Consider the following 26,907-nt stretch of genomic DNA (forward strand, 5'->3'; position numbering starts at 1 on the left):
TGAAGTATCATCTTTATCCATTTCAGTTTTGTTGTGATTGTGATTTTTGTGATTGAAAAACTAATCATTTGGGTGAAGATAGGTGATTTTTTTCATTGATTGGACAGGCCAGCAGCAGGAAGCATAACATTAAAATCAGAGTTAGATATCAAAGAAAAATTCCAATCGAGAAATTAGGAAATAGTTCTGCACCTGAGGGAAACGTATGGCATTCACTCCCCATTAAAAGCACTAAATGCTGACTGAATTAGTAATTTCAATTTACAACCATATTATGTATGACATGGGAATAAAAATAAATGGACTTAAGGTGGGTGTAAAATTTGAAATATAAATTGAGCATAATCTCATAAAATTATACACCGAACTTGAGGGGCTGTATAGCCCACTGCCTCCCAGAGTTCATTTACAAAATAGCACATGTACAATGCGTCCTTTTTGTTCTATTAAGTGAAAAATAAGTTTGATTGGATGAATTATAATTCATACAAATTTGAGCACCAACAGACCAAAGACATTTCAGAATGTGTTGAGTAAACAGCTCAATTTCTGATGTGTTTATTTTACATGAGAATAAGAAAAGATCACAAACACACCATTTGTACAATTGAATGCTTACAAATTACTTACAAGAATATAAATATATAGCTAGGCCTTTACTGTGAATAAGCTTTCCCACACATTTTGTTAAAACTTAAACTAACCTCAGAATCCTAGAATCCCGCAAAGACTGGTGTATAGTCGGAACGAGCTGCCGGAAATAGTGGTATAGGTAGTCACATGAGCCATTGTACATGGATAAGTGAGGTATAGATTTCTATTGGCTAAATGTAGGCAGATTGCACTAGCTGCTGGGCAACAGAAGTGGGCCAAGGGTCCATCCAGTTTCCTTGCTACATGGCTCTTACCATGGGTAGCAGAAGTATATAGCTTAACTCTGATCTGAAGTCCTTGCTCTTGGATGGTGAAGTTCCTTGGAAAAAAAATAGGCAATTCTTGGAACCAAGAAGTCAAGGTCTTCCTTGTAGGACAGTGCCAACTTTCTGGAAAAAAGAAAACACGAGGAAATCTGCAGATGCTGGAAATTCAAACAACATACACAAAATGCTGGTGGAACACAGCAGGCCAGGTAGCATCTATAAGGAGAAGCACTGTTGATGTTTCAGTCCTGTTGAAGGGTCTCAGCCTGAAACATTGACAGTGATTCTCCTTACAGATGCTGCCTGGCTTGTTGGGTTCCACCAGCATTTTGTGTGTGTTTTCTGGAAAAAAAACTGCTTTGTTTGGAAATTGTGTGATTCAGACAAATAACTTCTGTCCTTTTTCCTGCAAATCAAGTGACTCAGAATGTAGTCAAGCATTTAGAAGAAAAGGATGCCGACATGCACTTAGTCCCTGCAGTTCTATAAAAAACACATAGAGAAGTATGTGTAAGCTATTTAGGCCCTTCTATCTCTTCACTATGCAATATGCTTCAACTTCACATTACTGCATGATTTCCTCCTCATCTTTGACCATCTGATGCACAAGAAAATCTCTGATTCAGTCTTGAATACACTTAATTTAGATTTGTTAGCTGTTTAGCCTTCAGAGGTAAGAATTGCAAAACATTCTGAAGATTTGTAATGTAGAAAGCAACGATTTCTCACCATTTTAGTCTCACACCTCATCTGAACAACTCGTCCTAAAATAATTCTATATACTGATAGAAATATGATTTCTCTATGGTTTGCTATGGATCTAATATTAGAAGTATGCTGAGTTTCCACCATTATCATTTAGATCCAAAATTGCAGACATTTTGTAAGTATCTTAATAAATTCCCTATTAAAAGGCTTAGCCCGAGTACTATTCCAATGATTTTTCAGTTGGCTCCCTTATGAGGTGCAGGTGATTTTAACACGCTTATGTTGACTCTGAGTCAGAGAGATGTTTAGAGGAAAACATGTGAATTGTTTCTCGGTAATATTTCAAGTTGTTCACTTTGCAGTAAATGAAGGTGCTTGCTGTTAGTGGAGCGATTTGCCATCTCTAACAGTAATTGGAAAATCTTCTCATGCAGGCTTTAAACTTATGCTTTTCATTCATGCCAATGGTTTTACAACTCAATGCCATTCTCATGCATAAAAATTAATGTAGAACCACTAACACCTTGAGTTGAGTCAGGCCCTTCATTCCTCAGGGAGATCACAGGAGTACCACATATACTCATCACAAAGACAGGATCCAGTCTGACAGCGATGTAACACCACTATGATCAAGCAGAACATATTTTATAGTCAATTTGTTCAGCAGCATCCTGAACATCACAGCCCCTGCTATATGTCTGATAAAATTAGGATAATGCCAAGCATGTTTGTCACAATTTTTTCAGAGCCTTACTTGAAAACTTAAAGAGCCTCACATTGAAGATCCCAACTTAATTAATCAGGTCCCTCTCTCAACAAACTTAATTAAGTAAAAGAAATGGGCTTACGTTTCCCTTAAAATACCTCAGAGAGAAATTTTATGATTGAAAGCACCTCTTATGCAGTAGCACTGTATTCAGTGTCTAATAGCTTTCAATAATTTTCCTATCACCACAATAGGTCTACAGTGGATGTGATCTCATTGGCTCTTTATATGGGCTTGGATCACTTGGATAGTACTAATATTTACTGTATGTCTGGATGCTGATTATTGACTACAGCTCTGCATTTACCACAATCAGTTCTGATCAAAAAGCTCCAAAACCTGGGCCCTTGTAACTCCCTTGGCAACTGGATCCTCGACTTTTTCTCTGGAAGATCACAAACTGTCTGGATTGGAAGTAATATCTCTACCTCACAGGTAATCAACACCGGCACACCTCAAGGATGTGTGCTTAGCCCACTGCTCAACTCTCCCTATACCTATTACTGTGTGGCTAGGCACAGCTCAAATGCTATCTATAGCTAGCAACAGAACTATTGTTGGCAGAATTTCAGATGGTGATGAGAAGGCAACAGGAGTGAGATAGATCAGGTGGTTGAGTGGTGTCGCAGGCCAACCTTTTACTCAACATCAGAAGACTAAAAAATGGATTGCTGACTTCAGAAAGGATAAGATGAGGGACCACACATTAGTTCTCATTGAGGGATCAGAAGTAGAAAGGGTGAGCAAATTGAAGTTCCTGGATGTCAATGTGTCTGAGGATCTATCCTGGACTGAATATGTCAATAAAGTTGCAAAGGAGGCATACAGCAGCTTTAGAAGAGATTTGTTATGTCACCAACAACACTTGCAAATTTCTACAGATGTATGATTGTGAGCATTCTAAGTGGCTGCATCACCTCCTCGTATTGGTTGTGGGGGGGGGGGGTTGTGATCAAAGTAAACTGTGGAAGGATGTGAACTTAGTCAGCTCCATCATGGGCACCAGCCTCCATGACATCTTCAAGGAGCGATGACTGAAAAAGGTTGCATCCATCATTAAGGACCCCAATCACCCAGGACATGCCCTCTTCTCATTGCTACCATCGGAGAGGAGGTACAGGAGCCTGAAGGCTCACACTGAACAATTCACAAGTAGCATCCTCCTTTCTGCCATCAGATTTCTGAATGGACATTGAACCCATGAACATTACTTTTTTCTCTCTTTTTGCACTAATTTAGCTTCTTAAAATATTTTATTTGTACTTGCTGTAATTTGCAGTTTTTATTATTATGTATTACAATGTACTGCTGCTGCATAACAACAAATTTCATGACAAGTGCCAATGATATTAAACTTGATTCTGATTCAGAATATGTAATATAAGCTGTACCTTGCATATCCTTATTTCCATATTGAAAAACACATTTGGTCAGCAAAGGAAAGTAATTAACTTCCTGAAGTTAAAATGCATTTTTTTAAGTGGGCACTAGAAACCAAACTGTGACAAAGGGGAATGACTGACAAAAAAAATCGGATACTGTGAATTGGAATGTGTTTCCACTGATTTACAGATTATTTTCTGATACTTCCCTAGCCATCTGTCATTGACATTTTGATAAAATTGTCATATATTTGAATGTCAAGTAAGGACTTGTTAAAACAAATTAATATTCCAAAAAGCATTTCTTGGTTTCTGTACTCACTGAAGTGTAACCCCAGAATGATAACAAAGAACAGAAATAGAGATCCAAGCAGCGGATTTCTATATAGTCCTTTAACATCTTCACCAACTCCCTGTAGAGCTGATCTTTATCCTAATTCTTTTCCTTCATCTTTGTTGCAACCAAAATGCAGGTATAGTGATCAACAGTTCACAGCTGATTAATTTTGCTTCCTACCAGCAGAACAGGTAATTGTGGATCGTGTTTTTATTCTTCTTACCACTTCATGTGTATCTTCTGCAGTGCCAGCATTTGCTTCTGGGATTGAATTTTATTGTATTAGATTTTGTTTGTGTGAATTTACTACTGAGAGGAACATATTTATTGGCAGTAAATCTACTTTTGACCATATAATCTGGTCTGTGATAATGCTGGCAGTAATAGTTACTGACAAGAATCATTAGGCCTGATTAATCAAATAATTTAACAATGTAACAGGTGAAAAAAAACTTGTAGTTACAGCTTCCTCATAAATTTTAGTCAAACTCTGCATTAATGTTGCTGTAAGAAATGGAAAAAGGAGTCAAACAGAATATATTTTTAAAAAATTAATATTGCTTACGATGGCGGAAAACAATGAGGAAGGGAGGACTTATTCTCACACTGTGGTGAACTACATATGCCTGTCTGGACACGCCCCTCTGCTGACTGCTCCTGTGGCTCCTCCCACAGACCCCTGTATAAAGGCGATCAGAGTTAGTTCACCCCTATTGTTTGTGAGGCTTGTATTTGCCACCCAGTGCCTGAATTATGCCAGCTGTCCTTGAATTACAGATAATTTCAAGTACATACAGGAAAAAGCCCCGTCAGTGGCTGTAAAAGTTAATACTGTCTAAATTTTTATGCCATGAGATACTACCAGTCTGCCTTGGGGAGATATAATCTACAAATTTCTTCTGCAGTCCGCACCACATAAAACAGAGAACAGATGCCATTTTGATGCTGCATTCAAGTGGGCCTCATATTTCATTACATTCCCAATGATCCCACCAAGGCAAAGAGCACAACTCTTCCTCAGTTGAGAGCATCACTATTGTCCCACATAGCCCTAAGGACAACTGATGAGCTCCCACTGAATTATTTCAATGAAAAGGATTTTTACTAACTCATTTTCCAGCTGGTGTGTGATGTCAGCCACATTATTTTTAATGTGAACATGCACTACTTAGGAAGCTCTCTAGATTACTTAGAGGCCGCTGCAGTTTATCACAGACGCATGTGCCTGTATGCTTATCTAATGTTGAGCAATACTCTCCGCCACTAATTGAAGACCCCACTTTGTTGCTTAAAAGCACCAGAGAGTTGGTGCAATATGCTTGAAGTAGAGTAGAGTCTACAACTCCACATGTGGAGAATAGTGGTAGACTTCAGAAAGATGTTGACAAGCTGGTGAAGGATAGAAACACCGATGACTGGAGTCCGCCATTCGGCCCTTCATTTCTGCTCTGCCATTCAGTATAATCATTTCATGATCAGCATTTTTCAGGATAATTGATCATTAATCTCAGTATCATACCTTCATGCCCTTTCTCTAGAAATGTATCACACACTCACCGATTCAGAAACAGCTTCTTCCTCTCTGCCATCTGATTCCTAAATGGACATTGAAGCTTTGGACACTATCTCACTTTTTAATATACAATATTTTTGTTTTTACACATTTTATAAAAATCTTTTTAATACTGTATACATTATTGATTTACTTGTTTATTTCTTATGTTTTATTTTATTTATTATTATTTTTTCTCTCTCTGCTAGATTATGTATTGCATTGAACTGCTGCTAAGTTAACAAATTTAATGTAATGGCACATGCTGGTGATAATAAACCTGATTCTAATTCTGATTTTTTCTTTAATGTGTTAAGTGACTTAGACCTTACAACTCTCTGTGACAGCAAATTCCATGGGCTCACTAGTTGGAAAATCTCCACATCTCATTTCTAAATTTCTTGCTTGAGACTACAGCCCCTTTTTCTAAACACTCCAGTCAAGGGAAACATTTCCTCCCACACAGAATTATCCTGGCCCTGTCCAAATTTTCTAATAGATCTTCTCTCATTCTTTTAAGCTTCAGGGAATGCAGCCTAGTCAACTTTCTTTCTCTCTCCATTAAAAAGTTCCACCCTCGCAACAACTATTCTGGTGATTCTTTGCTGTGTCCTTTTGATGACAACTATAGGTGACTCCATTCCATTTTCCAGTGAGTGGGGAGACATGGAACATGTCCAGCTTTAGGCTTTAGAGAAACTGCTGAAGAGACTGGGGATAATAGGGATGTAATAGGGATGAGAAACTTGAGTTATGAGGAAGGACTGAAAAAGCAAAGGTTGTTCCCATAGGATCTAAGGAAGTGATGACCAGATGAGATTTGAGAAATTTTAATTCATGGAGGATACAGACAACAAATAGAAATAATAGCAGAGGTGTCGAGAAAGAGCACATGGAGTGAAGGTGATTGACAAAAATAAACAAATGTGACATGAGGGAATTTTTGTTTTATACCCACTTGGTTAGGGGTCTGAAATACAGAGACAAAGGATTGGTACACACTCGTTCAGTTGCAGAATTCAAGAGGCAGCTGGAGATGTATCTGAAAGGAGAGAATTTTCAGAGCTGTTAGGAGAGGGTCAGGGAGTGCAGCCAACCGGTACAAACCTGACAGGCCAAATGCCAGCCTCCTATGATCTAACCACACTGTCATTCCACAAATAGAGGATTTAATAAAGCAGTAAATGTAATTAAAAATGATCAGAGTACATTGCCTCTTTTTCAGGTCTATGGCTCAGATACGGCACAAGAGTCAAATTTGTTTTTTGAATGAGATTGATTCTGTCCTCTGCAGATAAGGAAAAGAAATTACCTTTCAAGGGCTCAACAGCAAGAAGGCCATGTAAGTGCAGAGGAGACATAGCCATTGGCTGCCATTTCCGATTTTTTTATAATACCTGCTCTGGCACCTTGTTATATTTCCTCTGTTCCATGCCTTTGATCTCATCCCTGTTCATACTTTTTGTTTTGCAAGGAAAACCTTAAAAAAGGCACTACTGCATCTCCCTTGGACTTTGCCACTGCAGTTCCAAAAGTTGTCTGTTCCTTTGAGGAAGGGCAATGGGTCTGTGTACCTCTCAGTGGTTATTGGGCACCCATGAAGGAGTTGATTGCTGTTTTCTAAATTAAACTAGTTAAAGATCAATTAAATAGTCAAAGCTGCAGACCCATTTTACAACTGTTGAGTTAAAAATCTGATTTAACAAATAATGTATGATTCATTTATGTTAATGTTTCCCTACAAATGCAGAACACAAATGTTTATATTGGGTCTGCTGGTTCTGGATAGCTATGATTACTATGATACTAGCAGCCACCACATTAACCTTGTATTACCCCTTTGGAAATAGGACATTTATGCTTCTCCAGCTTAAGGTATTTAATTAGATCATGGCTGATTTCCATTTACTTGCCTTAAAGCCATAGAATGATAAAATTCTATAATTCTTAATTTTGAACATTTTAATTCATTCACCTTCAGGTTTTAGTGAAGAACTCAAAGCCTACTGGTTAATTTGAGTAAAGTGAACTTATAGTATCTTTATTATAGGATTGAGAGATTTCATTCCTATAATAAAGTTCTTGAAGGAAGCAAACAATCTTCTGAAGTAATTGAAAAGGTTGAACAGTATCTTTTGGAGGCGGGGGCGGGGGGAAGAGAATGATAATTAAGTTTTGGGTTGAAGACTTGAATTAGCAATGCAGTTTCTCATGCATGGTTTAAATCCCAAACATTGACAGTTCCTTTCCCACCACAGATGCTGCTAGACCTGCTGAGCACCCACACTAGCCAACTTTGTTGCTCCAGATTTCAGCATCTGCAGACTCTTGGTGTCTCATGATTTTAGTTGGCTTGAAAGGATTGACATTGAGAAAGTGTTTCTCCTGGAGAGAGAACACAGGCTATGACACATTAAAAGGACTAAAACACACACCCATTTCTAAACTGCAAAGGTTGTGCATTGTCTATCCTAGATAATCACTTGTCTAAAATATTCAATGATCAGATACATTTTTCTTTGGTAATGAGGGAATGATGTTGGAAGTGAAGTTGGTGCAGAAATTCAGATATGACATTAAATGCCTGAGCAAGTCTGAGGGACCATATGGTTTATTGTTTTCTCTGTTCCCTTACATTGATTTTTTAACATTATAATTTCCATAACCAAGAGAAATGTGAAACTGAAATCTGTGCTTTTCTTCACTAACATTATCAGAGGAGAGTAACCCATAATGGATTGTAGCTTCCTAGATCTTCCAGAGAAATATTGAGTTTGATGTGGATCATAGTAATTTTGTAGTTGGAAGAATCAGAATTTGAGTACTGTTTAGTATTCACTTTGAAGTTGGTACTTAAACCTTAATGCTAACTCTAAAAATCTTACTAAAATAGCACTGGACTCTCATGTATGCTGTAAGCCATTCACATAGATTTATAATGCTCTCACCTGTTTCAGGGAGTTGGCAACTTGCCTTATTTACTCAAAAACTAATAGAAAGCTGGACTATTATTAACAGACAAATACTATGCAGTACTCCTTGTCCCAATTCCTATCCGAATTGAGCAATATGTACAGAACTATATGAACTTCTGAGTGCAGCAAGCCCTGTAAATCTGTAAATAGGATAGTAGTGAAAACGAAATCATCTTTGATGCGATATTTTGCAAGCTCCATAACTAAATACAAAAAAACAAAATCAGATTCTGCATTTCAAAACAAAAATTTGTAGCTTCATTGAATTATATTGTGAGATTCCAGTAACTATTATTAGTGTTATATACACCTATAAAATACAAGCTAATAACTATTTGCCTTATGGTTATGAAGGGCTGTTTTACATGCGTTAAACATGCACTACTTATGAATTTAAAAGCTCCAGTAATTTCAGGCAATGTTAAGTCTTGGAACAGCTTCATCTGTGTTCCCATGGTTGACAACTAAGAGTCATTGATTTGACGATGAACCTGTTATAGAGCTTTTGCTGGATGATGTTGCTATTACCATGAATGAATCCTTTATAAGTGGTGGCAACCGTGATAGGAGTAAAATTTGTTTTCCATGAGAAACTCCAATAAATCTTCACATTTTCAATTTGCATGCATGCAAAATTTAAGCAAAGTGTAATATATAGAAAGTTAATATGTCTCATGCATAAATGTTTTCAAATGCACTAGGGTAATTCCCTGCTCTATCTTCAACTAATTTATTGAAAGTCAGCATGTTTTCTAGGTCTAAATAGAAATTTGTCCCTGTTCATTAGCATGAAGCATGCAATCATTTTAACCTGCAGGACATTTTACCCAAATTCCACCAACATATCACAATGTTCACCAGGGGAACAAACAGACTGGACCGTGTTGATACAACAGACAGGGAACTTACAAACCCATCCCATATGCTCATCTTAGCCTTTCTGACCGCATGTTATTCCAGCATATCGACTGCCGCTGACAGAGGAGGCTGAAGAGGGCTGGACTATGCACCTCCATACTCACATCATTCTACAGATGTGCAGTAGAAAGCAACCCAACAAGCTTCATCACTGCATGATACGGAAACTGCACACAACCGAGAGGAAGGTTCTATAATTGGAAGTCAAAGCTGCCCAGTAAATCACTGGCACCAACCTACCCTCATCAAGGACACACATATATAAAAGGCCAGTAACATATTGAAGGACTCTGCTCATGGACTGTTTGTCCAACTCCCATCAGGGTGGAGGCTACGTAGCATCCATGCCAGGATCAGCAAACTCAAAAACCCTTCAACTTCCCCATGCAGTAAGGCTTTTCAATACCTCCAGTCAATAATCCACCCCTCCACCAACCCCCCCCCCCACTACAACTTTATCATTTCATGTCAGCCACATTATGTACAGGCACTCCTGTGCCTTCAATCAGCTTTATGGGCATAAAATCAATCTATGGACATAAGCTACCTTATATACTTATACTTGTTGCAGTTTTAAATTATTATTGTGTTCTTTAGCCTATTTGTTTATTTTTGTGCTGCATTGGAGTCAGAGTAACAATAATTTCATTCTCCTTTACACTTGTGTACTGGAAGTGACATTGGTCCAAGGTTACAATTGAGAGTTGCACTCTGTTCAGAAATTCTGAAATCCAGTTCAGTTGATATTAATAGGACTAAATTCTGGAAGCAGAGTATAATGCAAAGCCACTGTTGAACTGCACAGTTAGTATGTGTGACTGAGGACAAATATCTACCCTTCAAAATTTAATATATTTTGAATTGATATATTTAAGTTTCAATCTGGATTGTGTAGTTATAGCTCTAAAGTACACTTTTTAACAGAGTGAAAAACAGCACCCATGGAATATGAATTTAGCAAGTAAAATTTATTTAATGTAAGCTTACATTTATACTGGTTTAACCTTTCAATTTTAAATTGCACTGATAAAAATAGCAAACATATTGCTGTAATGCTCCCAGGAAACTGGGTATTTGTCTAGAGCTGGTTGATAAATGACACATGCAAATTTGGAACTGATACTGACAAATAAGTATTTCAATTAAATTATTTTAAGATATTCTATTGTTAGAAGAGTTGAATTGTAGTTGTATGTAGGTGCTGATGAAAGCTACAGAAATCATATGTAGCTGTCCACAGCAAGAAGAACCTTGAAGTTGGGAGAGTCACAAGGAATGTACTGGTAAAAGGTTTACATTGGGTGTTGTAAGCTTGATTTCTGTAGTCTGTGTTACCTGTCTATTGGCAGAAGTGAAGATACCTCCTCAATCTGGAGAGGAAGTTGGAGTTGCTGTAAATTATGTAGGGATTAATTACGCAGAATGGACAAAGAAAGGGGTTTTGCTGAAGGAATTTGAGCAGCTGGGACCTAGATTTTTTTTAAGTGTAGAGCTCCAATGCTGGGGATCTCTGAATTGTTACCTGAGTCATGTGTACATTGGCAGAGGTAAATCAATTTGGAGAATTGCATGTGTGGCTTGTAGATTAGGTTAATAACCATTTAGATACATGATTACAATGTGACAAGGATGATAAATTAAATATTCCTAGTTCTATAACTTCCAGTAGAATGGGATAAAGACAGCAGAGAGGAAAGATTTTAGCTCAGAAAATTGAGTAGCAGGATCAGATTATACGGAGAAAATAAGCAGCAAGGGGAACAGTTCATTGATGGCAATTGCATATTAGTCCCCATGCAGTAAGGTTTATGTGGAGCATGGTATTGACTAGGAAATTAAGAGGTGCATGCAGCAATTTACAATAATACAGCAAATATAGAGGTTTGTAATCTATCATAGCAGCAATCCAAAAAAGCAGCAGAAGTGTAGAGGATGAATTTTCCATTAAGTACATTAAGACACTAGTGAAAGACTTGGAATTATTTTGGATCTAGTATTGTGTAAAGCAGAAGTATTAGAGGATGAGTTACTTATTTAAAGTAAGAGTCTGGATCTAGTTAAGGTGACAGTTATGAGGTGATGTACTTTGGGAGGACAAACCAGTGCAGGACATACACAGTGAATTGTAGGGCACTGAAGAGTGCAGTAGAACAGAGGGTCCATAATTCCTTGTAAGTGGTGTCATTGATCAAAAAGGTTTGTAAAGAGAGCATTCAGAAATTGGTCATCATAAATCAAAGTACTGAATCAGGAGATAGGATGTTGAAGTTGGTGAGGTCTCATTTGGAATATTGTGTGCAGTTCTGGTCACCTATCTATAGGAGAAATATCAGTAAGATTGAAGGAATACTGGGAAAATTTACAAGGATGTTGCTGGGTTGTGAAGACCTGGGTTATAGTGAAATATTGAATAGGTTAGAACTTTATTCACTGGATTTTAGGAGAATGAGGTGAGATTTGATAGTGGTATACAAAATTCTGAGGGGTATGGATAGGGTAAATCCTAAAGGTTTTTTTCCAGTGAGATTGGGGGAGACTAGAATTAGAGGCTATGGATTGAGGGTAAAAAGTGAAACATTTAAGGGGAACCTGAGGGGGAACTTTTTCACTCAGAAGGTGGTGCAAGTGTGGAACGAGTTACCAATGGAAGTAGTAGATGCGGTTTCAATTGTAACATTGAAAAGAAATTTAAATAATTACATGGATGGGCAGGGTATGAAGGGCTATGGTCCAGGTACTGGTCGATGGAATTAAGCAGCATGGGACAAAGATGGGGCAAAGGTTTTGATTCTCTGCAGCAGTGTTCTGTGACTCAAGATGAATGTCATAATATGATAGATTTTTTAATAAAGATTGAGAGTGATTCAGTTTAATCTGAAATTAAAATAGAAAACCTGAATAAATCAAACTACAAAGGCAATACATATGGGCTGGTTATGATTGTTTGGAGACCACATAAACAGTTTTCATTAAGATGTATGACATTAATCTAGCAAAGACCCACTTTTTAAATTAATTTATACGTTGTGCATAAGCCATTTATCCCTTTTTAAGACAAAGAATAAACAACAAAAGAACTTAAAGAAAGTGCTTCATCAAAGGAAAAGGCATATTTGAAAGCCAATCAAAATAGAGAAAATTTCAGAATTCGGTAAAGGTAGACCAACACATTGAGGATGAAAATAAAAAGGAGGCTAGTGAGGAAACATAAAACAGAACATAAGTGTTATGTTTTGTAACTCCAAAACATAAAAACTAATTACAAGAAAAAGATGGGAGTTGAGGAGAGTGAATCTTAGCGGTGTATGCCATTCAAGCACTTTGTAAATATAACCATAATTAATTGTTTAAGCAAACAAATAATAATTAATCAAGCTATATCCTTACATGATTACTCAAATACTACTGAAATATTAAATACAGAACACTCCTATATAAACTCCAACTCAATACAAGTATAGAATATATCTCAAGTTACCTGCACACTATACTATATAATGCAACTACTATATAGATAACCACAGCATAGTAAATTTTAAATTCTCCCATTCAAGGCTAAAGATTTAATCACTTTAGATTACCCATACTTTCTTACTCTTGTGGGATAACATCTTTCCTGATGGGGTTGGAGGTGCAGGGTCACTGTGCTTGGCCAGGTGAGTCTTGTGACTGGAAAGAAACTTGGTTTCTGGACGCTCCTCCAAGTTGGCTGTAGAATTGACCTTGAGACTGTAGGAAGTGGTTCTGACGGCTTTAGGCATCCTTTCTTCTTGGCACGTTGGCATCCCAAACAGTGCAAGGCAAGCTTCCCTAGGTGATATGGATCATAATGTGTGAGTACAGTGTCTAACATCATTATTTCCTTTACCTTTTAGAAAGCCACCTCTCACTGCTTGGTCCATTGCCATTTCTTCCTGCTCTGCAGTAATGAGTTCAAGGAGTGGAACACAGTAGCCAGGTTTGGCAGGAACCTGTTACAGTAATTAGCAAATCCTAAAAAGGACCACAAATATCCATTTGCCTTGGGGCATCCACTTTCTCTGCAAATTTATGTAATCCTTGAGAGTCAAATGTGTGACCACAGAAGGAAATGCTTGGTTTTAAGAATTCACACTTGTTGCATCGTACTCTGAGCTCATAATCTTCTATTTCTTTTAATGCTGTCTTGAAATTTTGAAGATGTTCCTTGTCATCCTTATTGGTAAAAATAATGTCATTCAGGTAATGTCATTCAGGCAGCCTTGCAATACCTGGTCCATAACTTGCTGCTGGAGTACAGGCGCAGATACTACTACAAATATAATCCTATTCTAGCAATAAAGCCCTTTGTGAGTGTTCATGGCAAGAAATACTTTGGACTCTTGTTCCATCTCCATCTGTTGGTAGCCTCAGCTATGTCCACTTTGCTGAAGTGTTTCCTCCCAGAAGGGTTTGCAAAGATATCCTCTACCCTGGGTAGAGGGTATTGATCTGCTTTCATTACCGGGTTGATGATGACCTTAAATTTACCGTAGTGTCTGACAGACCTATTCTTCTTGGCTTCTGAGACCACTGCTGTTGCTCATAGGCTCAACTTAACCTTGGAGAGAATTCCTTCAGTGTCAATGTAATTAATCCAGTTTACTGGCTATCTTATTACAAATGAGATAGGCTTTGCTTATGAAAACTAAAGCACTCTGCAATTAATGATGGTTTCAGTTCTAAATGTTCTTACATTTCACAATATCAGTAAAGTTCATGTTAGCTGGTTTAGTTGGAGCAGTCAAACTTCTAAGCGAACTGTATGCTTTTAAATGCACTCGGCAAAACTGGCACTCACTTCTCATTGGCTATTTCATATGCTTCAAATTATTGCTCAATTTGTTCACTCTACCTGAGCCAGTTATCCATTGAGCAATCAAACATATCCATTTTTCCAATGTAGCCATTTCTATTTTTTAAATTTATAATTATCATTGTTGTTTATGAACCCGTGAATTTGTCTGCTTTCTGCCTTTTTTCTAAACTCGACAATTTCTGTCACTTTCTGAAGGAGCACATGCTGCGTTTTGTTTTTAATTACTTGACTGTTTCTCACTATACTTTTTTTTGCTTGAATGTCTTGCAGTGCTTCAAAAGGTAGGTAGTCATCGCAAGTTCATTTTAAAACTTACTTGTTGCCACTATTATGTTTTGTAACTTCAAACCATACAAATAATTGCAAGAAAAAGGCAGGAGCCTAGGAGAATGGGTCTTAGTTTCATTTTTACATTAAGCAAGATGAGTGCATAAGGTGAGGTGGCACAATGATACATGCCATACATGCACTTCATACATATAACCATAATGAATGATTTTAAATGAAGAATGCTTAATTAAAACATATATTTAAAATATTAATCAAACATTACTGAAATATTAAATACACAACTGTAAGAGCTTCCACAGATACTGTATGCAGAGAGTCAAAATTATCAAAACTTACTGTCATTGCCCTAGAAATTATGAATGGCATAATTATATCGAGGAATAAAAAGAAGACTGAGAAATTAAAACAAAATAGACAGTATTTTCTGTCTTCACGAAGAAGCTGCAAAAATGATAGGTGTGGAGTAAGTGAGAAACTGAAAAGAAATTAGTGACACATTAGAATTGGAGAAATTAATGGAATTAAAGGGGATAAATACCCATGATCTGATGTAGCTGGCAATGACAACAGTTGTTATCTTCAAGACTCTCATAGATTCTAGAATGTAGCATCACTATTTAAGAAATGACAGAGTGAGATGATGGAAAACGGACTAGTCATCTTGACAGCAATAACAGGGAAAGTGCTGGAATCTATTGGCAAGGGTGATTGGGCACTTGGAGTATTATTAACATTTCTGGATTTCTGAAAGGGAAATTGAGTTTGGCAAAGCTTCTGGAGTTCATTGTGATTTCACTAGCTGAATAAGTGACAGAAAAACAGTTGATATGATGCATTTGGACATTTAGTAGGTATTTGATATGGTGCACACAGATTATTGTGCAATCTTAGAGCAAAAGACATTGAGCGTAAAAATTTGGCATACATTTTGGATTAGTTCAAGGTGAAAAAACAGCTGATAAGAATAACTGGATTATTTCTTAGGTTGAGAAATTGGTGACGAGTGGCATGCTATGGGAGCCCGACTACTCACAATCTAACAGTAATTTGAATGAAGGGGTGAGGTGTATTAAGTGCAAATTTGCAAACGAAGCCAAACCTGACATTACTATGGGCTATTAGAAAGGTATTAGTAGACTAAATGAATGGCTAAGATAGGATATATGGAGAAAGATACAAGGTCATGGAGTCTGGAGAAAGATTGAAAGCGGGTGGGACTTACAGACACCACCTCAGCAGTGAAGCATCAGCTGATAAATTTGACAGTTTGAAAACTAATCCTGATTGTAATTGAATTACGAGCAGGCATCAGCGTATCCATATTTTTATTTCTGATTTTCTAGTCCTATGAGCGTTTGAGACAAAATCTAGTGAGGGGTGGGTGGCATGTGTGAGATACGGCTGACCTGCATGTAGAAAGGTAATAAAGGACCCACTATGCTGTCAAATTTATAGTACAAGTTAGCAAGAAAAAATAAATGACAGCCTTCCTTACTGGAGGAAGATGCAGAATCATTATATCAGAAACATTTTGAAGCATAAGAATGAAATTTGAGAGAGTGACAAGAGCATAGTTGGGTACGGCATAAATGCAATGTTTATTTGCTGAGATTTAGAACCGTTGGCTTTATTGTTCTGCAGCATTGTTGGTGGAAAGGTCACTCAGTGATGATGTCACTACACTTTCTGCAATATGAACAGTGATTTTAGTTGATTGATGCTAGGTGTTCGTTCAAGTTTGTTGTCATTCATCTGTATACATGTATATTGCCAAATGAAACAATGTTCCTCCAGACACAACACATACAGTAATATTACAACAAATAAATTAACTAATAATAAAATATATTCCAGAAGATGGACATTTTGCATGAAGCGCATTTATGACACAAGTTAACAAGTAAACAGTATAGTGCAATTACTGCTTTATAAATGATGAGAACTGGATGATGGTTATGCAACTTTGCTGTATTGTTGTTACAGAAAGGCATCAGTGTATGAACAGCATATACACAATTCTGGGGGAACTCAGAATGTCAGGCAAAATCTATTGGAAATGATTAAACAATTGGCATTTTAGGCCAAACCCTTTCATCAGGACTGGAATGGAAAGTGAAGTAGGTGGGGGGAGGGGAACGAGGACAAGCTAGAAGGTGATAGGTGAAACAGGGGCACGGGGAAGAAGGGATGAATTAAGTTGCTGGGAGGTGATGGATAGAAAAGGCAAAGGGCTGGAGATGAAGCCAGTTGATAGGAGAGGAGAGTGGATCATAGGAAAATGAGATGGAGGAGGGGAGATGATAAGCAGTGAGGAGAAAAGGTAAGAAGACTTTTGTGTGTATCAATGTATGAATGATATTGTATGTTAGAAGTTTATCTTCTCCAGCTTGGGGCTTCTCATTTTTTTGTGCTATCCAGATGAACCTTGCCCGTTCATAACTCCATAGAAGTGTGACAAAATGATACCCAAGGTATTTAGTGACATTATTAGAGAGTGCAATGAAATTTGTAATTACTATGCTTTTCCCACTTGAAATGGTGTTGAAATACAGAGAAAAATACCTTTGTCAAGACTGCACAGGAATATCTTTTCAGCATTCACCAGTTTTATCCATTGAAAGCAGCCATGCTAATAAGCTGCAGAAATGTATACATGATTTCGTTTTTTGTAGCATGCACTTCTTTCAACAAGCCCATACCAATTAAATAACCTTGAGAAAATCTTCAGCCCAGGTGTAATAGTGTTTTTATAAGCAGCTCATTTTAGGAGGCCATTGTAATCCACTATGATTGTTTTATGTGCATTTTGTTTTTATCGCCGTGACTAGCTTCAATAAGCAACAACCACTTATATTAAGTTTAAATTAGCAACATTATTATTTGCTGTAATGTTCTTAAAAACATTCTATTCTGAAGCAGAGAGAGCATACCTTGTTTTGTGAAACACATCTAATTTATTTCCCATCCTGGTTCTTGTCAAATATAATCAAACAGTCTTCTTGAAGTGACGAAATGTGATATATATCTGCCATCAGTCTCAGAACATTTATTTTTCATTAACAGTTAAATGCATACATGAAACATATTGGAAAGGGTTCACTGAGTTCTTTTTCTGGACTTGAATTTTACATTGATGAATTGATGCAATCAATGTGCCACATTCTGATGTTAGCAATCAGAAGGCAGGCAGAAAAGCATGTTGCAACAGTCTGACTGAGCAATACAAAATCTACCAAAGCAATGGTACCCTACTGGACATAGTACTGCCCATCTTAATCAGTGCATAACCTAAACAAATTCAGTGCATAGTTCTGAGTTTGTTGACTTCTAATATAATTCATGAGCAAAGTTTATTTGTTAAATATACTGTTATAACACTGAGCAGAAACATATTTTTCAATTATAAACCTATAATAGAAAATGTATTTGGAATAAAAAACATATTACAGTAGGTTCTAGTTAATGTTTATTTGGCACAACTCCTAAATAACAAAGACTAATTGAGAAATTGTTAATTGTTAATTTGCAACACCGTACTGCTTAATTGTAACAGTCAACTGTTACCAAACAGTTTCTAACTAGTGTAACTGAACACTGGCCCATCCTTCTCCACCGGCTCCAACACCCTGACCTTTTCCATCAACACAGGAGCACCGTAAGGACATGCACTTAGGCCCCTGCTCTGCTCACTTTACACCTATGACTCGGAAGTCAAGTACAGCTCCAAGTTTGCTGATGACACCATTGTAGTGGGCCGTATCAAAGGTGGTGATGCATCAGGAGGGAGATTGAAAATCTGGCCGTGTAATAACAACAGCCTCTCACTCAATGTCAATAAGACCAAGGAACTGACTGTAGGCTTCAGGAGAGGAAAACCAGAGGTCTGTGAGCCAGTAATTATTGACGGATCAGAGGTGGAGAAATCTGTAACCTTAAATTCCCGGGTATCACTACCTCACAGGACCTGACCTGGACCCATCATATAAATATAATTGCGAACAAAACACAACAGCACTTATACTTCCTCAGGAGTCTGCGGAAATTTGTCGTGTCATCAAAATCCTTGGCAAATCTCTGTAGATGTGTGGAGGAAAATGTGCTGACTGGCTGCATTACAGCCTGGTATGGGGACACCATTGCCTTTGAGTGGAAAATCCTACAAAACATAGTGGATTTGTCCTAGTACATCACAAGTAAAACCCTCCCAACCTCTAAGCTCATCTACGTGAAATATTGCCGTAGAAACATAGCATCCATAATCAAAGATCCTCAGCACCCATGTCATGCCCTTTTCTCGCTGCTGCCATGGGCTAGACGGTGCAGAAGGCTCAGAACTCAGACCGCCAAGTTGAAGAGTAGTTACTACCCATCAACCATCAGGGTCTTGAACAAAAAGGGATAACTAAACTCATTTAAGGACTCTTTTATTTTAGACCATAAGACATAGGAGCAGAATTAAACCATTTGGTCCATTGAGTCTGCTCCACCATTCAATCTTTGCTGATCTTTTTCCCTCATCAAACTCATTCACTAGACTTCTCCCCATAACCTTTGATGCCATGGCCAATCAAGAACCTATCAGTCTCTGCTGTAAATATACCCAATGACCTGATCTCCATAGCTGCCTGTAGTAATAAATCCCACAAATTCATCACCCTTTTGCTAAAGAAATTTCTCTGCATCTCTGTTTTAAATGAATGCCCCTCTATCCTAATGCTGAGTCCTGTTGTCCTGGACTCCCCCACCATGGGAAGCTTCCTTTCCACATCTAGGCCTTTCAACATTCGAAATGTTTCAATGAGATCTCTACGCATCCTTCTAAATTTCAGTGAGTAGAGGCCCAGAGCCAACAAATTTTCCTTGTATGATAACCCTTTCATTCCTGGAATCATCTTTGTGAACCTCCCCGAACTCTCTCCAATGCCAGCACATCTTTTCTAAGATAAGGAACCCAAAACTGTTCACAATAGTCAAAGTGAGGCTTCAGCAATACCTTATAAAGCCTCAGCGTCACATCTCTGCTCTTATATCCTAGACCTCTTGAGATGAATACTAATATTGCATTTGCCTTCCTGCAAGTTAGCCTTTATGGTGTTCTGCACAAGGACTCCAGGTCCCTTTACATCTCAGATTTTTGGATTTTCTCTCCATTTAGAAGATAGTCTGCACATTTATTTTTACTACCAAACCGCCTGACCATCCATTTTCCAACATTGTATTTTATTTGCCACTTTCTTGCCTATTATCCTAATCTGTCCTTCTGCTGCCCACCTGTTTCCTCAACACTACCTGCTCCTCCGCCAGACTTTGTATCATCTGCAAACTTGCCAAAAAATCTATTTCTTCCATCATCTAAATCATCGATATACACCATAAAAAAGGGTCCCAACACTGACCCCTGCAGAACACCTTTTGTTCCAGGCAGTCAGTCAGAAGAGGATCCCTTTATTCCCACTTGTTGTCTCCTATCAGCCAATGCTCTGATCATGTTAGTTACTTTCCTGTAATACCATGGGCTCTTATCTTGGTAAGCAGTCTTATGTGTGGTCCCTTGTCAAGGGCCCTCTGAAAACCCAAATATACAACAACCACTGCATCCCCCTTATCTATCCTACTTGTGGGGATACGTATGTACTCTGATAATAATTTTTGCTTTGACCTCTTGAATTTTAAATTTATTCTGTATTTTATTTTAACACAAAATTTGTCATTTGTTATCAGTTTGTCTTTTTTATACATTTTTAACTATTTCCATGAAAATTTGGCTAATTGGGTCAGTCATTTAATGTACCAGTCCAGTAGTGCCCCAGTTAACCAGAATCCACTCTTCAACAGGTTAGGAACTAAAAGAATTTGAAGTTATCATTTTGATTTGTTACAATGTTACAATGAAGATGAAGATTTGGAGAAATGCATTCATCGAAAACATTGTATGAAGGCAGTCCATTAGGTGACTATGGTGGCTTTGCTGATTTTGTTCATTTATAGTCAATCAAAAGAACATTCCAGTGTACACTTGTCGAATTCCTCCATCGATAACTATTAGGATCTAATACACAGTTTATAGTACTGCAGCAGAATGGTAGTGTCGTAATTTGTTCTGTATTTTATTTAAATACTTAATTTCTCACTCAGTTAAGTGACAGTTTATCTTTTCATGCCTTTTTAACTACTGCCATGAAGCGTCAGCTAATTGGGGCAGCCACAAATCTGGGCCAAAATGTTTAAGTACTGATATGTCTCAATTAACTGGAATCCACTGTAGTTACTATTTAAGACAGATATTACAGCTTTAAGAATGGTTTGTATAATTAATCATGAGTAGTTGCTTATAGATGTGAGTCACAGACAACAGTTGGATACTTGCAGGAAGCCATTCAAGGATATTAGGAATATCAGGATTTATTCTCAAACTCCAATCAGTTTTCATCTCAGACAACAGCCAGATGTGGGATGTTAAGGTTGGCTGTTCACCTGCTTTCAAAACTGACCATTGAGTCCATCCCAAGAGTGTTGAATCCCCTAGGAGAGGGTGATGTCTTTATTTATATGCCAGCAATGTCTGGCATATGAACTGCAACTCATTCATTCGAACAGGAGAAACCATAACAACCTTATGGAGAAAAATACATATTTTCCTTTATTTTCATTTTGTGATTAGTTATTGCTGCTTTAAAGTGTTTCAATTAAATTTCTTCTCAATTGTATTTTACTGATTTAAAAATGTTTCCAGTAGTTTTTAATGGTCTCTATCAGATGCTCTTAAAATATTAGTATACTAATATTATACTAATATAATATAAAAAATTATATTGTTTACAGTTCTGGTCACCAAATTATAGAAAAGATGGCAACAAAATAGAGAGAGTATAGAGAAGATTTACTAGAATGTTACCTGGGTTTCAGCACCTAAGTTACAGGAAAAGATTGAAGAAGTTAGGTCATTATTCTTTGGAGCATAGAAGGTTGAGGGGGGATTTGATAGAGGTATTTAACATTATGAGGGGGATAGATAGAGTTGATGTGGATAGGCTTTTTCCATTGAGAGTAGGGGAGATTCAAACAAGAGGGCATGAGTTGAGAGTTAGGGGGCAAAAGTTTAAGGGTAACACGAGGGGGAATTTCTTTACTCAGAGAGTGGTAGCTGTGTGGAACGAGCTTCCAGTAGAAGTGGTAGAGGCAGGTTCGGTATTGTCATTTAAAGTAAAATTGGATAGGTATATGGACAGGAAAGGAATGGAGGGTTATGGGTTGAGTGCGGGCCAGTGGGACTAGGTGAGAGTAAGCTTTCAGCATGGACTAGAAGGGCCGAGATGGCCTGTTTCTGTACTGTAATTGTTATGTGGTTATATAAAGCTTTTGCAATCTTTGGCAATTGGCATTCTATGAAATTACTGTCAGACCATTCCATGCAGAGACTGATCCCTATTGTTAGGATCCCTGATCCACCTTATGGAGGGTATATATCTAACCGAGTCCATCATACATGGGGGAAGGTGATGGTTGAATGGGGGAGAATGCGAGTCCTCTGTGCACTAAGTCGGGATCCAGCATGACCTGGTACTTATGAAATAGATCTGAATTTTCTGGATCTGAAATGGTCTATTATTAGCAGGCAAAGAATTTTTCAGATTCTTTCAAGAAATGTAATCAGATCTTTAGGTTGCATATTCTGGTATATTTGTATGGAATTTTCAGGACCATTTTAATTTGACATTCTAAACTAATAACTATACTTTTGGAATATAGATTTTCCTCCTGTGAGGCTACTGAATTTAGTGTCAATACATGTTTATTTTAGTTTAGTAATAATAAGAATTAAGTTCAACAGTTTTCACCTTGAAATTGGGCTCTCTTTATATGGCATGAATATAAAAATAATGCCTTTGTTGTTTTAATGTTCTTCAGAAGGAGGCTTCAGATACTACTAATTAAAAATAGTTACAGATTCTCTGTAAAAAGTAATCTATATAGTGTTCGAAGTAAATTTATCATCAAAGTACATAAATGTCACTACATACAACCCCGTGAGTAATTTACTTGCAGGCATACTCAATTAATCCTGAACAGAATAATAACCCTAATACAAATCAATGAAAGACCACACCAATTGGGCATTCAACCAGTGTGTACTTAAAAAATAGAAAGAAAGAATACTAATACATTAATCAGCAATAAATACCAAGAACATGAGTTGAAGAGTCTTTGAAATTGAGTACTTGGTTGTTTGAACATTTCAGAGATGGGTTAAGTGAAGTTCTCTCTTTTGGTTCAAGAGCCTGATGGTTGAGGGGCAATAACTGCTCCAGAACCTAGTACGGTGAGTCCTGAAGCTCCTGCACCTTCTCCCTGATGGCAGTAGTGAAAAGAGAACATGACCTGGGTGGTGGGGGTCCCTGATGATGGGAGCTGCACTCTTGCAACAATGCTCTGTGTGGATGTGCTCAGTGGTGGGGAGGGCTTTATCCCTGATAGTCCATACCCTCTATTTTTTTGTAGGATTTTCCATTCAAGGGCATTAGTGTTTCCATGCCAAGCTGTGAAGCAGTCAGTCAATATACTCTCCACCACACATCACTGAAGTTTGTCAAAATTTTAGAAGTAATGCTGAATCTTCACAAACTCCTAAGGAAGTAGAGACAATGCTGTGCTTTCTTCATAATTGTACATAAGTGCTGGGCGCAGGACAGAACCTCTGCCACGATAACCGTGAGCAATGTAAAGTTGTTGATTCTCTCCATCTCTTATCCTCTGATGAGGACTGGCTCATGGACCTGTGGTTTCCTCCTCCTGAAGTCAATAATCAGTGTCTTGGTCTTGCTGATTTTGAGTAAGAGGTTGTTGGGGCACCAGTTGACCAGATTTTTGATCTCCCTCTTATATGCCAATTTGTTATCATCTTTGATTCAGCGTACAATAGTGGTGCTGTCAGCAAGCTTGAATGTGGCATTGGAGCTGTGCCTAGCCATACAGTCATAAGTGTAAAGCGAATAGAGCAGGGTGCTAAGAACACAGCCTTAATGGAAATTGTGTAGAAGATGTTGTTGCCAATCCAGACTGACTGGGTTAGCATGTAATAAAATCAAGTTGCACAAGGAGGTATTGAGGCCAAGGTCTTGAAGCTTATTGATTACTTTTGAGGGGATGATAGTATTGAATACCAAGCTGTGGTCGATAGAGAGAATACTTAATATAATACAATGGTTGCATTTCATAGTTTCATAGTTTATTACAATGACCCCATAAAACATGTAATTTGCAACAAACAATATTACATCTCAATCAAATATTTTTCCAAGATTATTTACACTTGTTTTGGCTCACTGAAAAGAAATTTATCCTGCAGTAAAAAGGCATCATGCATGCCAATGTGTATAATACACATGCATTTCCAGAGTCCGTTTAAACACATTGGCATGGTTAAAATCATTATTGAAAAAAACATGTGTAAAACAGAAAAATACATAAAACTTACTAGAAACTCCTGCACAGTATTAAAAGGAATACACTTTTTGATGGAGGAAGTTTGATGGTATTACATTCCCTGTCTGCAAAACCCTAAACACAGAAGAAGATTTTATGCCCTATCCAATATAGGTATCTGTAGGTACCCACACTATAGGAAGGTTATACTGTAAAAATCTACTCTTCAAAGACTAGCTTACTTCCCTGTTTAGTCTCTGTTGTGAGATCTAGCTGCCAATACTCACTAACAAAGTTTTATTTAATGATGCACATTAAAATTTACACAGATAGTTCTTAACTCAGGTTAACATTTGCGGAGGATTTCTAATTTATAAAAGATTTTTGAATTATAAAAGATGTACAAATTACAAAGGAGTTCTAAACACAGGTACAATTCTTAGAACTAGGACAGGCCAACAAGTTGTAGACCAATGAGTAGTCTGTCCCAGAAACTGAAGGGTTGAGGAATGAATTTGAGTTCTTCTTTATATAACCACATCTTTCTTCATTCTCCTTGTCATTCCTAACAATTCCCCCCACCCCAGTATGGTCTTTCGGACATTTATATGCTATTTCTTTTGGTGACTTCATCTAATATGATATTTTCCAGATACCTTTGTTGGGGCAAAATAACTCATAAAGATGGTCTAAAAGCTTCTGTCTACAGAGATCCCAAACATCCATAATTAATGCTGTTTTGGGCTGACACTCTGAGAATGCAGGCATCCCAATTTTCAAACATGTTTGATGTGCTTAGTGAAACAACCCTATTGTCTTATGTTTGGCTAATGCATGCACTTCGCAAAGCAGTTCTGCTGTGTGCTGCAGCCTCTATTCTGTAACATTGTTTGCAAAACTGTGCATCCAACTTCAACCTGATTACTGTTTGCAATTTATATTAAGAACTGGAGACTGGTTTATGTTTACAGCAAAAAGGCTGAACCATGAATACTTGTAAAAGATTTAACTTTATCACCAACAACTCTGTCTGACTCTTTGGAAAGTTCATACTGCTGTGCACAAAAGCTGAGTTAAGCAGTAAGCCTTTCGGGCCCTGAAAAGTGAATATCCATTTCAAAAGTGGTAAAAAAAGATACATTACAATATATTTTTTTAATTAGACAAATACTTGGATGGGAAAGGTTTTGAAGGGTATGGTCCAAACTCTAGCTAATGGAATTATATTTGACAGATCTCTTAGATTGCACAAGTTGGGTTGAAGTAACTGTTTTTGAGTTGTGTAACTCATTGAATCTATAAATCATTTATATAATTGAATTTATTTGAATAATGATCTCATGATGCTTAACATATGTTATTATAGCTAGGTGTATAAGTAGGTATTTCAGTTTAATTGTCAAAAGCACTGCGTAGTGGAAATGATTGACTTGAGTACCCGTATTTTTTGTTTAATAAATAAGGTATAGCCTGGTTATTTCAAACTCTGCAATGGATTTGTATTGCTGACTTTTCTTTAAATGACCTCAGGAGAAAAGGGGGGAGGAATAAACAAATCAATTTCTCAGTGATAACTGATATCAGCAAAAGTGACCATAACAATCTTTTGGATTGTTATAAACTCCTTGATCTTTAGGAGAGAAAGCTTGTCATTTTGTGGTCTGGTTTTTCCTTGACCCATACTAAATTGATTGACCCTTAACTTGGCACCAAAGTGGCCTAGAAATCAATTTTACTGCTATCTCTCTGGGTTAAATATTGAAGCAATTTCTGCAACTCAAGAAAAGGAAATGTTGCAAATTCTATCTTTTTTTTTCCTCCTTTAGATGCAGAATACAGTGAAACACATTCCGAGTCCATCCCAGTGGCCTCTTCAGAATCTTTGCCTCATTTCCTTGTTGAACCAGAGGATGTGTACATTGTAAAAAACAAACCTGTCACCTTGGTCTGCAAAGCAACACCAGCCACACAGATATACTTCAAATGCAATGGTGAATGGGTGCATCAGATGAATCATGTAACAGAAGAAACCATTGACAAAGTCACAGGTAGGTTTGCACTTATTAATTGTGAAAATGAAATAAAAGATGTACATTCTGAAAAAATGCTTAATTCAGTTTTATTGTCTTGACTACAATCTAAACTAGTGGTTGGAACTTGGGAAATAATTGAATTAATAGATAAAATCAAAATAATTAGCTATAGCCTTCCAATGCCTCCCTAAGCACTAGAATAACTAAAATCTGGGACATGATTTTTAATTCTCTAACTTTAGGTAGTTTACTCTCTTTCTTTATAGAAATAGCCAATTCTATCAGAAATCATTTTGGCTCCATTTTACCTGTACAGCTTGTACAGCTGGGCCTGTTGGACACGTTCCACAGCCTTGTTATGAATAACCCATTGCACTGACAAAAAAGTATTTCTTCAAAATGCTAATTCTGCCCATTTGGCCTTGCTCTATTCACTTTGTCTTCCTTCTTCCACCTTCTCTATTTCTGAAAACCAACTCTCTCTTTCTCTGCATTCCTGGTTTGACATAGGATCTTTGCATAGAATCTGCCTGTCCTGTGGAAAGCCATGGAATTTCTGTTGAAATAATGCCATTTGCTTTGGGTTTGCCTGAAACGCAGGAAGAGTATCAGTCTTCCTTTCTATTTCACAGGGAAACATTGGGCATCCTTACTGCTCAATGATCCTTCTTCACACTCTTTCCAAAATGCTGAAGTGAAACAGAACAGAAACAGAAAAGGCTCAAAGTATTGAGGTATTGAGTCAGTCAGATTGTGTCTGTGGGA

General features: G+C 37.4%; 1 protein-coding gene across 1 annotated transcript in view; it reads left to right on the forward strand.

Annotated features, from left to right (window-relative positions):
- Positions 1-26,907, forward strand: part of LOC132405448 (netrin receptor UNC5A-like) — a 580,373-nt gene that overhangs the window by 310,154 nt on the left and 243,312 nt on the right. Inside the window, exon 2 of the mRNA XM_059990261.1 lies at positions 25,936-26,157. Coding sequence (XP_059846244.1) covers positions 25,936-26,157 — 222 coding nt within the window. The remainder of the gene's footprint in view (positions 1-25,935; positions 26,158-26,907) is intronic.

Source organism: Hypanus sabinus, chromosome 15 (assembly GCF_030144855.1).
Source record: "Hypanus sabinus isolate sHypSab1 chromosome 15, sHypSab1.hap1, whole genome shotgun sequence".
NCBI classification, from domain to species: domain Eukaryota; kingdom Metazoa; phylum Chordata; class Chondrichthyes; order Myliobatiformes; family Dasyatidae; genus Hypanus; species Hypanus sabinus.